Here is a 15,492-nt window from a genome sequence, read left to right as displayed (position 1 = left end):
TAAAGTTAAAGCATAAAATTAATCAATATGGTTTAAATACTCAGATTTTGGCACGAATAGGTAGATTGCAACTGGAACTAGAACTGGAAATGATGGGTGTAATGGTGAAATTAAACTCTATCCTGTTTATTGATACATCACACAATTAAGGGGAAAAACGTTTCTAAAACAAAACCCGTACCAAAAATGTAGCAAAAGAAATGACTGCGCCTATGGAGAATGACGTGATTCTGCCGACACCTTGCGGCTGAACGTTTCACTATAGGCTATAGAGCCTATATATCCGTGTTTGTTTGTGTGTGCATGTGTGTGTGTGTGTGTGTGTGTGTGTGTGTGATAATTTTAAGGTGTGCGTATGTGTGTTCTTAGGCATGTGTACACCTATAGAAGCTCTCGGTTAACAGTCGTGCTGTGAAAAAACACAGGAGTAAATCCACTGCGTGGGTCCTTCCTTGCCGCCGTCGCTTCCTGATTGGTTTTTATAGTGAACATGGCGGCTGTTAGTAAGCATCTGACAGCCGGCAATTTCTCCATCGCAGGTGCTGTGCTGTTCGCAGTGTACGTAATTAAACAAAGACTATCTTCGGAAACTAATGGGTAAGATTATTGCTTCTTTTGCCTGTTGCCATTTACTTACCCGGTGTCCGATATAACCTCTTCGACATTGAAACATCATTGACATTGGACCATTTTTTTACAGTCTATGCATGGGACGCATTCATTTATTCTGACGTTAATATGCCTTGAAGTTACATTGAGTTTCATTGAGTTACATTGACATTTTAGGTGATTTACTTTAAGGCTTGTTGATTTCTCATGCTTTACCCACGTGTTCATTTATAGAGAGAAAGGGGCATCAAAACCACTGTTTGACAATGATGTAAGTATATTCCTTAGTCTAATTCTAAATAGTATTCTTTATCTAAGATCGGAGTTTGTTGTGTATATATATATATATATATATATATATATATATATATATATAAATTATTTATTTTTTTTTTTCAGAAGGATAGAAAGACAGACAAGGCTGCTGTGGACAAGGTTTTCTTCAGGCGCATTTGTCATATCATGAAAATCCTACTGCCAGAGACCTTTTGCAAAGAGGTAAGTATTTTTTCTATTATGTTTGTATTTTTTGTTTCCACTGGCTGTGTGGTCTAGGTAAAATACTTTTTTATATAGGTTGCTGCTGCATTATTGGTTGTTTTCTATCCTAGTCAGGATATTTGCTTCTGATTGCTGCGATGCTCATAGCCAGAACCTACTGCGATGTCTGGGTGATCCGTAATGGGACCATGATTGAGAGGTATGAAAATTTTAGATCTTTGATCACATTTTCCACATGCCGTATTAGCTGCAAGATCACAATATTCCATTATTTTTTTTTTTGTACTTCATAAATAATTCCTTAACATTAGGGGATGTTTTTTATATATATTTATCTCATCTGATCTTGAATAATGATTTTGAATGTTTTTCCTATATTTGTTGTATTTGTAGTCCAGTGCGTTTCTCAGTGGTATGACTACATCTGGGTGCCGTTGCCAGTGGAACATGCCTGATCACTTAAATGCTGTCTGTCCTGTTTTTCTTGTAATGTGTACCGACTACATGCACCCAATGACTGTTATTCAATATGTGTGTGTGTGTGGTTTGCAGTGCAATTATTGGACGCTCGACAACTGCTTTCAAAAGATACTTGGTCAACTTTATCACAGTCATGCCTTTTGTAAGTGGACTAAACTTTGCACAATTTTAAACTTTGTCCAATTTATCTGTGTCCAAATTAGCTTGACAAGCCATTATTTATAGAAATGTATATGATAATATAATGTATAATTCAGTATTAAATATTTTAGGCTATTTTTAATAAAGGGATCATAACATAGATCATTTGTTCTATAAAATGTTATTTACATGTAGTTAGCATATAATAAACAGGGTAATTATGCATTTTTTAAAGGTAATGTATTTACATATTCTAGTACCTGTTGTTTTTTCTTTGACTATGTATTTCATACAGATTTATAAAAAAAAAAAATGTTTTTATGTTTTTTTGTGTGACTCATCAGATAGCTCTAGTGAATAACTTCTTAAAGCTGGGACTCGACCAACTGAAGCTGTGCTTCAGAGTAAGACTGACCAATCAACTTTACAATGACTACCTGACGTAAGTTATATTCGTCAACTGGTGAATGATGCTTAAATTGAATCCAGCCTTATCATATTTCTGTTCATATCCATTTTTAGTTAACTCTATTAGCTTTTTTCCCCGTATGCAGTCAAATACAGAAAGCACGGTTGTGCCATTCTAAATTCAGTTTCACTTTCCTAAAAAGTAACTTAAGCTTTGGGGAGAGAAACGCAATTTTATAAGTGTAAGTCTTCACTAGAAAAGCATTGCTGTATGTTTTACAACACTATATCTTCCAATAGGGGGTTCACATACTATCAGATTGGCAACTTAGACAACCGCATTGCCAACCCAGACCAGCTGATAACCCAAGATGTGGAGAAGTTCTGTAACAGTGTGGTGGACCTCTATTCCAATGTCAGCAAGGTAACACAGAGCAACACTCACTCTGTTACAGCAAAAAAGAACACATTCTTGGTCATTCTGAACCATATATTAAGATGTCTTCAGTTTGAGACTTCTTTTTCTTTTTCCTCCAGCCTCTACTAGACATATTAATCTACATCTGCAAACTCAACACAGCCATTGGTTCTCTTGTAAGTGTCAGTTTTGAATAATTTACCAGCAGTGTTGTGTAAGGTACTTTAAAAAAGTAATTAATTACTAGCTAATAATTACATCTTCAACAGTATATTAAGCCATATTCGGACGGGATTTTACATGGAGGGGTGGGGTAAAGTAATTATTACCAGGGCTTCTCAGTGATTTTAGTCCCGTCCGAACGTGCCATCTCTGTAATCATTACGGACAATGTCAGTAAAGATTATGGCGAATTTTACCTTCTGGAAAAAGGTCTGGAAAAATGATCTCAGGTAATGCTAATCCTGTCTGAATGCGAATGTCTGATTGCTGATGTTGTATTATCCTAACGCTTCTCCTCGTGTGTTTTTTGACCTACCTGAGCTACCGTTTGCACACCATTCTTCAGTTCAGCATGCTTTCATTTCAATATGGATGGTATTCGACGAAAAAATAAGATTATAAAATTAATAAATAGAGCCAAAATCGCTAAAAAAAGCGAAGACGTCCCATTTTAATATCAGTGCCAGGTAAGAGTAAGATGCTTGTCTATATTTCGCTGCTCACTTATGTGGGTTTATTATAAACAGCCACTTCTATAAGCTCGATAAGTTTACTTAAATAGGGTTTTCAAATAAATGAAAATGAAATCAATAAATAATAACTAGACATATACGTCATATGTGATCCACGTGCGCACAGCACATGACCTTCTGGAATGCCCACGTCTAGAAAACACACACTCCCACCTCTGTAATAAACACGGAGATGTTAGTCGAATTGGTATGTGAAATCACAGACGTCGAGTGATAGGAATTGTAACTCAAACGTCGTTTAGAAAACTAGTCTCATCCGAATAGGGCTTTAGATTACTGTTCTAATTACTCTCTCTAAAAAGTATTGCATTCTGTTTATTTCCTAAATCCCATATTAGACTCGGCCAAGGATACAAGGATAGACATGATAATAAAACATCCAAATAAATAATATAAAATTGCATAAATTATTCTTGACCTAAGTATTTAAAGGAAGAAAGTTACATTTTAAGCATACATTTTAACACTAGACGTTAAAATATGATTTTAATTCCGCTTTGGTTTTATATATACTTTTTCTATAGTCTTTACAGTATTTCATGCAATTATAACAGAAGTAACTGCAATTAAATTACAGAAAAGTTAAGAGTAATCCCGTTAAATTACGGTAATTAATTACTTATAACAGTGTTATGGGTAATTCATTACTAATTAAGTGCCTCAGTCCCCACGGTGTTTGAAGCATCTTCCTGCTCCTCTCTAGGGCCCTGCTTGTTTGCTGAGCTATCTGTTGTTCTCCGGTCTGATCCTGACCAGACTGCGCAGGCCGATCGGCAAGATGACCATAACCGAGCAGAAGTACGAGGGGGAGTACAGATATGTCAACTCTCGTCTCATCACTAACAGGTATGTATCCATGGGCCTCCATCTCTTTGTCTGGCTGTTTGTCTCCTGAGGTATTTTTTGAAGAAAAACGCATGGTTTCTCCATATTATTTCAGTGAGGAGATCGCATTCTACAACGGCAACAGGAGAGAAAAGCAAACCATTATTGGATCCTTTCAGAAACTGGTGAGGAAAATAAAAATAGCTTTGATATCCGTTATCTAATCCATACACATTGTTAGTGAATCTTTCAATCAGACTTCTTGTTTATTTAGGTGGACCACTTGAATCGCTTCATACACTTTCGTTTCTCAATGGGTGTCGTGGACAGCATCATAGCCAAATGTAAGCAGAAATAGCCTACTACTGAAGATGGCTGCAGAATCCAAATTAAACTTCAACAAGGTCAATATGGTTTCAAAGTCAGCATGGATCAAATTTGGCCCTTTGAACTGTTTAATGTACTGTTTTCAGATCTTATTGTGAGCAATTCATTTGTTCAAATAATTTCTTTCTAAGCCTCAATCCAAATGTAATCCATCCAATCCAAATCCAATCCAAAACCTCAATCCAAATGTCATTGTAAATGTTTCACTTGGAAATATGTCATATTATGAAAGTAAAATAGGCTGAAAATGGCAATGCTGACTTTAAAAGTAGACTTACCTAGAGTATTTTGAATACAGGCCCTAGTATGAAAGAATTATTGAGATAGACTTAGAGAATCTTTCATGGGAGACACATTTTCTGATGATTCTCTAGACATAGCCATGGTGGTGGGTTACCTGGTTATCAGTCGGTCGTTCCTGGACCTCACAAACCAACGGCATCTGAACAGCTCATACGCTGAGCGACTGGAAGTGAGTATGAATAAATCCAGATAATATATTGCTTGTAATTACTGACCTTTGATCTCTCCAGATTGAATTTTCTTTGGAAAATTGCTTTATTGGGTCAATAAGGATTTCCTTAGATAAATGTTTGCACAGAAGATAGAAGTTCTTCTGTGTTTGTTTTCCTCTGCAGGACTACTACCAGAGTGGGCGGATGTTAATAAGTTTGGCACAGGCCCTGGGAAGGATCGTCCTGGCAGGCAGAGAGATGACCAGACTGTCCGGGTGAGTGCTCTGCCTCCAGTACATTCATTCATTGCTTGGTCCTCATGCCATCCATCATCTCTACACTTGCCAGTGCTCACTTACCGTCTGTCTTTAATCTGCTGGAGTATAAGTGTGTTTATGTGGAATCTGAATCCTTTTATTAGGTTCACTGCACGAATCACAGAAATTCAGGATGTCCTTAAGGAGCTGAATTCAGGCAAATATGAACGGACCATGATTACACAGCAAATCAAAGGTCTGGATCATTGTGCGTTGTGTTTTTTGTTTTGTTTTGAAGCATTTTATGATTTTGTGACATAGAGATGTCTCAATGAATTGTAAACTAATAATACCGTTCAAATGCTAATTTGCAGTAAAATGCTCACCAAGCCTGCATTATTTGAAAAAATAGAGTAAAACGGTAATATTGTGAAATATTATTAAAATTGAAAATTTCTATTTTGAAATTTTAAAATGTAATTTATTCCTGTGATGCAAAGCTGAATTTTCATCATTCTAATATGCTGATTTGATGCACAAAAAACATTCATTATTATTATCAATGTTGAAAACAGTTATGTACAATTTGTTTTTCAGGATTCTTTCATGAATAGAAAGTTCTATTTAATTGATTTGAAATATAATATTTTGTAACGTTATTAATGGTGTGTGTGTGTATATATGTGTGTATGTGTGTGTGTGTATATATATATATATATATATATGTATGTATGTATATTGGCTTGAATTTTATACATATATAAATATATATAAAAAAAATTGACAGATGCAGCAGTAGAGAAAATCCCTCTTATCCCTGGGAGAGGTGAAATCATCATCGCAGACAACATTATCAAGTAAGTTACGTACAAACTAAACAAAACATCAGTCAAGCCATCATAGTTAGCTACTTAGCATTTATGCATTTGTGTAATCCTCAGTCCCAAAGACCTATTTGTTTATTTTTCTGAATGTAGACGTCGTGTCTGACTAGCGTATCATTAGTGTTTCAAGTTGAGCTGTATCCTTTCATCCACAGGTTTGAACACATACCTTTAGCGACGCCCAATGGAGACATTCTCATCCGTGACTTGTCTTTTGAGGTTACTGCTCCATAAATAAAATGTTTTTCAGTCTAAATTTGTTATTTAGATTGTATAACAGGGTTTTGCAATCTGGTTTTGGTAATTACCATCTTCCCTCCTTACATTAAGGTGTCATCTGGGACAAATGTGTTGGTCTGTGGGCCCAACGGCTGTGGGAAAAGTTCCCTCTTCAGGGTGCTGGGAGAGGTCAGAGATGTTCTTCAGCAGAATTATGTGTCTTTAGAAACCTCAGTGTTTTTTTTTTTTTGCTGTTGTTGTTGTTGTTAACTAACATTGTCTTTCTTTGCTTCCCAAGCTGTGGCCTTTGTATGGAGGACAGCTCACAAAACCAGAGAGAGGGAAGCTCTTCTATGTTCCTCAGGTGGGCATTTTCATGCCAGCAGGTTAAATGTGAAAATGTTCCCCTTTATATTTTCCAGGTTAATTTGTTTGTATTTTTCTTCAGAGGCCCTACATGACACTGGGTTCCCTCAGAGATCAGGTGATTTATCCTGACACACATGAAGACCAAAAGAAGAAAGGAACATCTGATCGGGTGAGTTTTAGAATCAAATGGACAGCAAAATTAGATGTTATGTGATAAAGGGATAGTTCACCCATAAATGAAAATTCTGTCATCATTCGTTGTTCAAAATCCATAAGACTTTTGTTTATCTTCAAAACACAAATAAAGATATTTTTTATGAAATCAAAGAGATTTCTGTCCCTCCACTGAAGGTCCATTCAATCAAAACTTTGTTGCTTTAAAGAGATTATAAAAGAAAAAAGATGACAAAAGAAATCCATATAAATCAAACGGTTTAATCCAAGTCCTCAAAAGAGACATGATCGCTTTATATGATGAACAAATTTTATTTACTTTTATTCACATATGAACAATGTACAAACATAGAGAACGGAAGCTCAAATGTACTTGCTTGACGTGTGAGAACCAATGAGGTTTGTTCTCATTTGAACTCCTGTTGACCATGTTTGATGTGCTCTAGGTATGTGCGTTGATCAGTTGTTTATATATTAAATCTATTCATCATATAAAACCATCGTGTCTTCGAAGACTTAAACTGCTCGATTCATAGACTACTTTTACGATGTCCTTATTAACTTTTTGTAGTGTAAAAAGTTTTGAAGTAATAGAATTTCAATGGAGGGAGAGAAATCTATTAAAAATATCTTCATTTCTGTTTTGAAAATGAACAAAAGACTTACGGGTTTAGAGTTTAGATTTTTGGGTGAACTATCACTTTAAAACGTACTTAAAAATGAAAGTTCTGTCATTATTTATTCACCCTTATGTTGATTGAAGTTCCAAAAAGTACAGAAAGCAGTATAAAATGTGTGCATGTAACTTGTATTTTAAGTTTGCTTCTCAAACAACGCTATCATATGAATTCAGAAAGATCATATGAAATCATCTAGACTATTTTTATGATGTTCTTTTTGGAGCTTGACAGTCAACTTTCGTTTTATGAAACAGAACAATGAATTTGGACAATCTGCTAAATGTGTTTCACTGAAGGAGAAAAGGTTTTGAGTGAATAAATATTTAGGATAATTGTAATTATTGGGTGAACTGTTCCTTTAAGTAATGTGCTTGAATAGTAAACTATAGTGTTACTGTTATTATATATTGTGTAATTGTGGTCAGGTGCTTAAGGAATATCTGGACAATGTCCAGCTGGGACATATCCTGGACAGAGAGGGCAGCTGGGAGAGTGTGCAGGACTGGATGGATGTCCTCAGTGGCGGAGAAAAGCAGAGGATGGCTGTAAGCTCTTATTCTTTCATCATCTATTTTTTTAATTTTTTTAAGAAATGGAAGTTGCCATAGTCTTTTCTCTTTTCTTCCTTATTGTGACGTATATTCGAGTGAAACGGCTTTTCGAACGCAAAAAAATGTTGGGCGGGATTTGATTTTTGTCCATCGGGAATAGATTGGATGGTTGTGGTTTGCTATTGCTCAAATGTCATGTGAGTGACAGGTTGTCCCGCCCTCACGCCAGTAAACACATCATCAGAGAAGAGAAGAGATGATATGTTGCTGCAAGAGGGAGGGGAAGTCATTTTGATTAAAGATTATGAGGACACATGCATAAAAAAAGAATCTGTGAAATATAAATAATTTATAAAAAAAAAAACTCTCTTTAGGGTGAGACAGAGACAGATATTAATGTGGCCTGTATTAATCATATCTTAAGGAACCTCATGAGGAACTTAACTCTATGTTGAATTGCAGATGGCTCGTCTGTTCTACCACAAGCCCCAGTTTGCTATTCTGGATGAGTGCACCAGTGCTGTAAGCGTTGATGTGGAGGACTTCATCTACAGCCACTGTCGAAAGGTAGTCAGGTGTCATCTTCTTATTCACAATGCGTTGAATACAAAAATGTTTGTGGGGGAGAGAAGTTATGTACAGTGGGCCAGCAAGTGGTCACCCCACCATGCTCATTATCTGTGACAGAATTGAGGAAGTCAGGAATGTATTTGTTGCTCCTGTGGGAGTTTGCTTCAGGAACATTCTGTCTCCCTGAGCTCAGCTGGAATCATCTGTTTTCTCCTTTAGGTTGGCATCACACTGTTCACAGTCTCCCATAGGAAATCACTATGGAAGCACCACGAGGTACAATCTTGTCTTTCAGTTTTCTAATGAATCCTGCCAACTTTATGATGAAAGTACTAAAACTGAAAAAGTAATGTGCGGTGAAGTCTTAACTCATTGTTTCTCTTTTCTACAGTATTACTTGAAGATGGATGGAAGAGGAAACTACGAGTTTAAGTCCATCACGAAGGAAACGGTGGAGTTTGGATCATAATAATAACATTGGGCCTTAATCGTGAGCAAATCCTTGCGTAAATCATTCACAATTTTAAATTAAATATAACTGCTTTTCTTCGTCTGAGGGAAAGGATTGTAACTCTGTGGATAAAGATCTCTCAGGGAGAGGTTATCTGTGATAAGGAATAAAACTGGGTTTGATATCCTTTTAAAAATCAAGAATTTGTAATATAAAAGTAGTGTTGTTGTTGGTACTTGATTTATGTTTGGAAATAACACTGTTGCATGCCACTTGTACAATAATGAGTTCATCATAACACCATGGAAACTTGTATTATTTAAGTGTAATGAGCTGTCTTTCTGAATTTTATTTTATGGAAAATTAATTTTAAGATATAATGAAGCTTAATAATATGTTTGAGAACCTATTGGATATTTATTAATGTGTATACATAGTGCCTTACAGACATGTTTTACTGAATTACAAAACATATAATGAAATCTGTGTGATTACTTAAAGAAACCTGGAATTAATTTTAATCCCACATTGTTTTGTACAAGTTTGTTTTGTTGTGGTTTTATACTTTTTGGTTTTGACTTTCACAGGCGCATAATTGTTTGCATTTCACTTCATTTCTTGTTTTAAGTCAGTCATTATTAGAAAAAGACCAAACTTTTCTCATCCTTACTGTAACTGACCACAAGGGTGAGCTACTGAGACGAGAATGCAAGAATATTAAGTGTCTGTTCCATTTAATTGTCAGATAGTGTTGCACAAGCTTTCCTTGTCATTTGGAAGTTTTGTTTACACAAAAATCCTTTTAATTCTCAAATTGTGTTTCACAATCGGAACAAGTTTTTTTTTTGTAGTTAATGGGGATTTTTTTTAACAAAATGGAAAAGAAAAAAGGAATCACTGCCCCGAAAGAGCATATGCTACTCCATTCTTCCTCATTTTTGATTGTGCAACTCCTTTTGCACAAGTCATTACACAGCATAACTCAATGATGCCACTAAATCCTGGAGTTTAGTTTTGCTACCTCCTTTAAAAAAAAAAAAAAAAAACGTATAACATGAATAATTTATTTAAAGTTCCAAGTATCAATTAACATTTAAAAAAATATTTTATGCACATTAAATATTTTCCCTTTAGATATAAATCTATATATACACACAGCAGCTAATACCCAAGTATTTCTAAAGAAAACAATAAATATGGCAGTTTAATAAACTAATACACTGTTCTAAAAATAAAATAAAAGCAAGTCTGATATGTATAACATATCGTGTAGAGTTAGTGTTTCATAGAAACCAGTCCAGTGCTACGCACACAACGGTCCCTCCCAGCGCAAAAATGGTTACAGTCCAGCTGTGCGTCCCGTTCATGGCTTGATCAGCAGAAATGGTGGATTCCTCTAGACTATGGTTTCCTTGGCTATCATTTTTTGTCTTTGTGCTCGTTTACAGCACACCACAATCAGAACTATTACAGCAATTACAAACGCCAGTATAATGAGCGCTCCTCCTCCAATCACAGCAGGTTCATACACTACGAAGAAAGAAAAAAAAGAGGAAATTTATTCATTGTATTATTACAACAGAGTCTATAATTTATTTTAATGAATCATAGTGGAAAGCTTAGCAATATGACCATTTTAAATGCCAATCTGACACAGAATTTAAGTTATTGCTCAAGTCAAGGTTCATTGATAAATAAATGTCAATGTAAAAGAAAAGGGAAAAAAACGTTTAAAATTGTATTTGTTTAAACGTGCAAAGTTCATAGAAATCAACTATTTGTATTGTTAGTTTCAATTGTTTGGATTTTTTTTAAATATCATTCTCAACAAAACTTTTAAATTTAATGACTTTATAAAATGTGTATATATGCATGTATGTATATGTATATATGTATATATATATATATATATATATATATATATATATATATATATATATATATATATATATATATATAGCACTTTATTTTTTTAAATCTAATCATGAATTCATATTTTTTTTAATGAATTAATAGATAAACACATCATCAACCTTGAATTATTGTGTTTGGAAAGTCCAGGTTTGGAAAAAAATCTTTATTTTTTTTTTTTTTTTTATTTAATGAATTTACGAAATATATAGATTTTATATTCCAATAGTCCCAATATTTAATTTAGTCCCACCCAACTAGATGAAGTCAGTTGAGCACAGCAGTCTTTCCCTGGTCAGTCTCTGAGTAATGGCAGAGTGCATCACCCTCCCTCCTCTACTCTGGAAGCTGACCCTGAGCTGGCCTCTTCATGCTTAACAACCTTCCTGTTTTCCAAAACACAGGAATTCTGGACAACTAAATCTTTGAGCAAAACCTGAATCATTTAGAATACTTGGATGCGCCTGTGTCTCCTTCCTCTGTCTCTCAAATGAATGCAACATCCCCGTAAATGTCAGTAAGACAAAATTGTGAAGTCTTGTTAAAACTTACCTTCAAAAAGGGTCTTGTGCTCCTGTGGAGAGCACTTGGGGAGGCTCCACTCTCCGAACATCTTGTCTCCTTTACGGGAAGGGATATATGCAGCCACGCTGAAGCAGTAACTCTGACCCTCATCTATCTGAAAATCTGCTCTGCTCTCATCCACAATTCGAGTTCTCTGTAAACAAACAAGACAATGTGAGAACTGCAAAGTCGGAGGGCATTTAAATAAGAAACGCATGGCATGAAATCTTTAATTGTATCTCTGGCTGGTAAACGTGCCGACACTCACTTTTCCCGTGCTTCCAGCCTTGTTGTGCTTAATCTGGTACTTGAGATTTTTCTTAAAGAAGTCACGGATGTTCAGAGATTTGCCATTTTTGTACAGAGCTGTGATGGGGTCGTGTATGATCAGCACAATCTTTTTGTCCTCACTCATCGTCAAGGTGAACTTAGGTCTTCCAATTAAAGCTACAGGAACAGATCAAATTTATTAGAACAACTGCTTTAAATCAATATTTGTTGAGTTTCGATGAATGAAGTAATATTTTTGAACTCTAGCATATTCTGGAATGCATGGTTGGACACTCACTGTCATTATAAGGGCAGAATGTCTTCGACCTGGTGAATGGAGGCTCCACATGGTCAGAAGTCATCCCCGGCAGGGACTCTGAGAGCACTTCAGCGGTATAAACCCCCTTTATGTCCAATTCATTGGTCAGGTCGCACTCGGTCTCAGTGGTTTTGATGCAGTTAGGGTTTGTATATTTGTCCTTACCAGCTCTGAAGAGAAAAAACATGTTGGTTAGGATCACATGCCATAGGGTTTCAATCATGTGTACACCTTTTTATTATTTTGTGTTGAATGTTGATCACAAAATAATATTAATATATGAACAATACAGAGAAACACCAAAGCAAAGTCATGCTGGCTAAGTAAGATATTTGTGTACTTGCCTTGAGAATTCAACTGTATATGTGTAATTGACAGGTTTTGGTCCCCATGATAGGATTGTTTTGAAATTGTGAGATGACCACGACACATTTTTGGCTTTGGGAAGCTTGCCCACTTGCACTGATGCTAAATGAGACAAAGGACATCAGTCAGTATCATGAAACATCATTCAGCTTTCTCTGGTTTCCATTACAACCAAACCTTGAGATACAACAAAACCACTCATCTGAAGTTCACAGATATAACTGTTAGGCTAGAATACTGCGCCATGCATGCTGTACTGTACAATATTATACTACAGACTGCCATACTAGTAAACAGTACAAATAAACAGTTTATTGTATTCGTTGACAGTTTTACCATTTTATTTTAATAAACATCCATAAAAACCCTATTTCTTACCTGGGGATCCGTTTACGAGAGTAAGCCAGGCAAGAAAAAGTGCCGAAAATATTACAGTCATGCTCTCCATCGTTAGTGATAGCAATTGAGGCGTAAAATATTGAATCCAATCTATTCCTCCGAGGAGCTTTGTTCAATCAAATCTTCCACTAATGAGCCGTTTTTATAGTGTGTGAGTGCTCTCAGCTCTGGCGCTGCGTGCTGCCAGCCACAGAGGAGACTCGTCATGAGTCACGAATGTAGCCCCGCCCCTTTCTTAACTTTGGGGTTTTGTCACTGGCTGGGCATCCACCGTAACGCGGGCCTTATAACCATATATGGTTATCCGGGTACCGGTTTCATGAAGATAATCCAAAATCCAAATACGTCTTATAGAGATTTTGACAAACGCTAATAGACGTCTGAATGTTGGCTAGTTTTTTGCTATATCATCAGGTAATTTAGTCATTGCACATTTCTGTGTTGTTTTAACTGCTTTTAGTCTGTGCTGTGCAGGTGAATTAAGATTACAATCTTAATTCAGTTTAGTTGTGTTTAGCTAACAATCACCCAAACAGATTTATTTGAAATGCATTTTCAGTTGTAGTCTAATATAAATCAAATATATAAATTAATAAATGCGATTCTTAATAGTATGATCTGACTATGTGAAGTGAAAATACTTTGTATATTAGGCCTATTTATAGATCTGCACAGTGCAAAGAATAATTTTCCCCCATAAGCAGGTCTTCTCAAAAAGGCTTTTCTTTTTAGTGAGAAGTTCCACTCGTGTGTGCCATCCTGGGAAGATACAGTCTTAAGTAACTCTGTGGCAAAGAGCATCATACCAACTGAGGAAGATTCGTAAGTAGGGCCTAACCAAAGTTCTGTTGGCCTTGGCTTGTTCATGTGCCTCTCTGACTTCAGGTTATCACATGTTTATGAGAAAACAACTTCTAGTCAACCCCAATAAATATTTGATTTTGTGTCAACCCTTTTACTTGAATTTACAAGACCAAGGACAAAATATTTGCTGGCGGCCCCTTTCTTCCCTCATAAGCTGCTTAGACGGACTGCCCGACTGCTGGGAAAACCAACTTGGCTATTTATTTGGCCAAAATCCCAAATAAATTTTATTAACCTTCTTTTCAAAGCATTTCCTTTTCAAGTTTACTGTAAGGAGATAAAAATGCAGCAAAACTGCCCTATTTGATGGATTTTTTTGTGTATAATTTGTCAGATCTTAAACATTTATCAACTCTGTTAATTAATTCATGTGTATTAAGGGAAAGATTAGCAAACCATTCATTTATCCATCAGAGGAAATAGATGGCGGATGATGAGATCATTTCTGGCTACAGAAACTACAGGCTACAGAACTCTGGTCAATTTTAACATTGAGCTCATTTTTTTGTAAATTTGGAGTGCTGTCAGTACAGAGAACAACGACAAAAATCGGTGTTGCCTACACCGTGTTATCCTCTTTTTAAAATTTGCACCCTGTTGACTTCAATGGGGCAAGTTTTAAACCTGCTTTTAGCCTCTTAACATCCTTGATGTGTCATTACAAGTGCCCAGCCAATGTGAGTGATTCCTTCAGAGTGAACACGGTGAATCTGACTGCAGTAGATGAGAAAGATATGGATAAAAGTGATGTTATTTCAGCCAGCGCACATACTTGTATTTACATCCTGTTTTCGGTCGAAGTCCATAGTAGTCGATTGTCGAGTTCACGCGCGTGATCATAGGTACTAAACCTATACACGTGAACTCGACAATCGATTACTTTGGACTTCGACCGAAAACAGGATGTAAATACAGGTATGAGCGCTGGCTGAATACTCCTATTGTCTAACTTCTTGTCATACATGCTCACATGTGCAAAATAGTGGTCTATTCGGCACAAAGGGTTTAGAAGCAAACCAATATGGCATTTCTTACTGATCATTTCACTCTGTGATAATGTATATCACAGATTAAAGTTGGCATGAAATGGAAGTTGCAATTTCTTCCATATATTCCGAGTGAAATGGCTTCTAGAACAGGAAAACACTTGACGGGGATGGGGCTTGATTTTGCCCACCATTAATTGATTGGATGATTGAGGTTTGCTATTGGTTGATCTCATGTGAGTGACAGGTTGTCCCGCCCTCGCGCCAGTAAACACATCATCAAAGAAGAGACGGCACTGAAGGGAGGGGAAGTTATTTTGATTAAAAATGAAAAGGGCACATGAATTTTACAAAAATAATGATGTACACGGATAAATCATTTATAATAAACACTGCAATATTCCATAAATTTCCCATTCTAATTTCATAGTGACTTTAACCTCTGATTATTATGAGGCTGCTAAGATGAACACACTGTTAAGGATACTCAGGATTGGTTTAATAGTTTATATTGAAAGGTTACGTTCGGTGACCTGAATTCAAGTGTTTAGAGCAGAATGTGCATTTGCAATGTCACTTTGTTTATTTAGTGGTAAACATCTGAAATACTTCAAACTGTTTGAGTAATATTGGAATTTGCATCCTGTGACTGTTTAATTAAAATTTAAGTGGAAGTCCA

At 35.9% G+C, this 15,492-nt stretch overlaps 2 protein-coding genes across 4 annotated transcripts; one reads left to right on the top strand and one right to left on the bottom strand.

Annotated features, from left to right (window-relative positions):
- The first annotated feature begins 243 nt into the window (after positions 1-243).
- abcd3b (ATP-binding cassette, sub-family D (ALD), member 3b) lies at positions 244-9,801 on the top strand. Of its 3 annotated transcripts, none has more exons than XM_081374839.1 (23): positions 244-597; positions 844-880; positions 1,009-1,107; positions 1,221-1,309; positions 1,663-1,732; positions 2,076-2,173; positions 2,440-2,563; positions 2,677-2,733; positions 4,016-4,158; positions 4,253-4,322; positions 4,412-4,481; positions 4,899-4,996; positions 5,163-5,254; positions 5,401-5,492; positions 6,024-6,093; positions 6,276-6,339; positions 6,451-6,528; positions 6,638-6,703; positions 6,788-6,877; positions 7,988-8,107; positions 8,576-8,680; positions 8,903-8,959; positions 9,075-9,801. In XM_081374839.1, the coding sequence occupies exons 1-23, from the start codon at positions 491-493 to the stop codon at positions 9,150-9,152; spliced, it is 1,974 nt and encodes a 657-aa protein (XP_081230965.1). In that variant the 5' UTR covers positions 244-490; the 3' UTR covers positions 9,153-9,801. The 3 variants fall into 3 exon arrangements, with proteins under 3 accessions (XP_081230965.1, XP_081230966.1, XP_081230967.1); XM_081374840.1 differs by having other exon boundaries at positions 310-597; positions 1,012-1,107; positions 9,075-9,661; XM_081374841.1 differs by lacking the exons at positions 244-597; positions 844-880 and having other exon boundaries at positions 1,225-1,309; positions 9,075-9,661.
- A 109-nt stretch (positions 9,802-9,910) lies between these two features.
- On the bottom strand, positions 9,911-13,175 carry f3b (coagulation factor III, tissue factor b). Its single transcript, XM_081374842.1, has 6 exons — positions 12,943-13,175; positions 12,543-12,666; positions 12,178-12,368; positions 11,878-12,056; positions 11,598-11,763; positions 9,911-10,664 (listed from the first exon to the last, which is right to left on the bottom strand). The coding sequence occupies exons 1-6, from the start codon at positions 13,010-13,012 to the stop codon at positions 10,531-10,533; spliced, it is 864 nt and encodes a 287-aa protein (XP_081230968.1). The 5' UTR covers positions 13,013-13,175; the 3' UTR covers positions 9,911-10,530.
- Positions 13,176-15,492: the final 2,317 nt, after the last annotated feature.

Source organism: Scardinius erythrophthalmus, assembly GCF_964197995.2.
Source record: "Scardinius erythrophthalmus genome assembly, chromosome: 9".
Taxonomy (NCBI): Eukaryota; Metazoa; Chordata; class Actinopteri; order Cypriniformes; family Leuciscidae; genus Scardinius; species Scardinius erythrophthalmus.
Note: the sequence above shows the minus strand (reverse complement) of the source record. Positions and strands in the feature narration are given on the sequence as shown.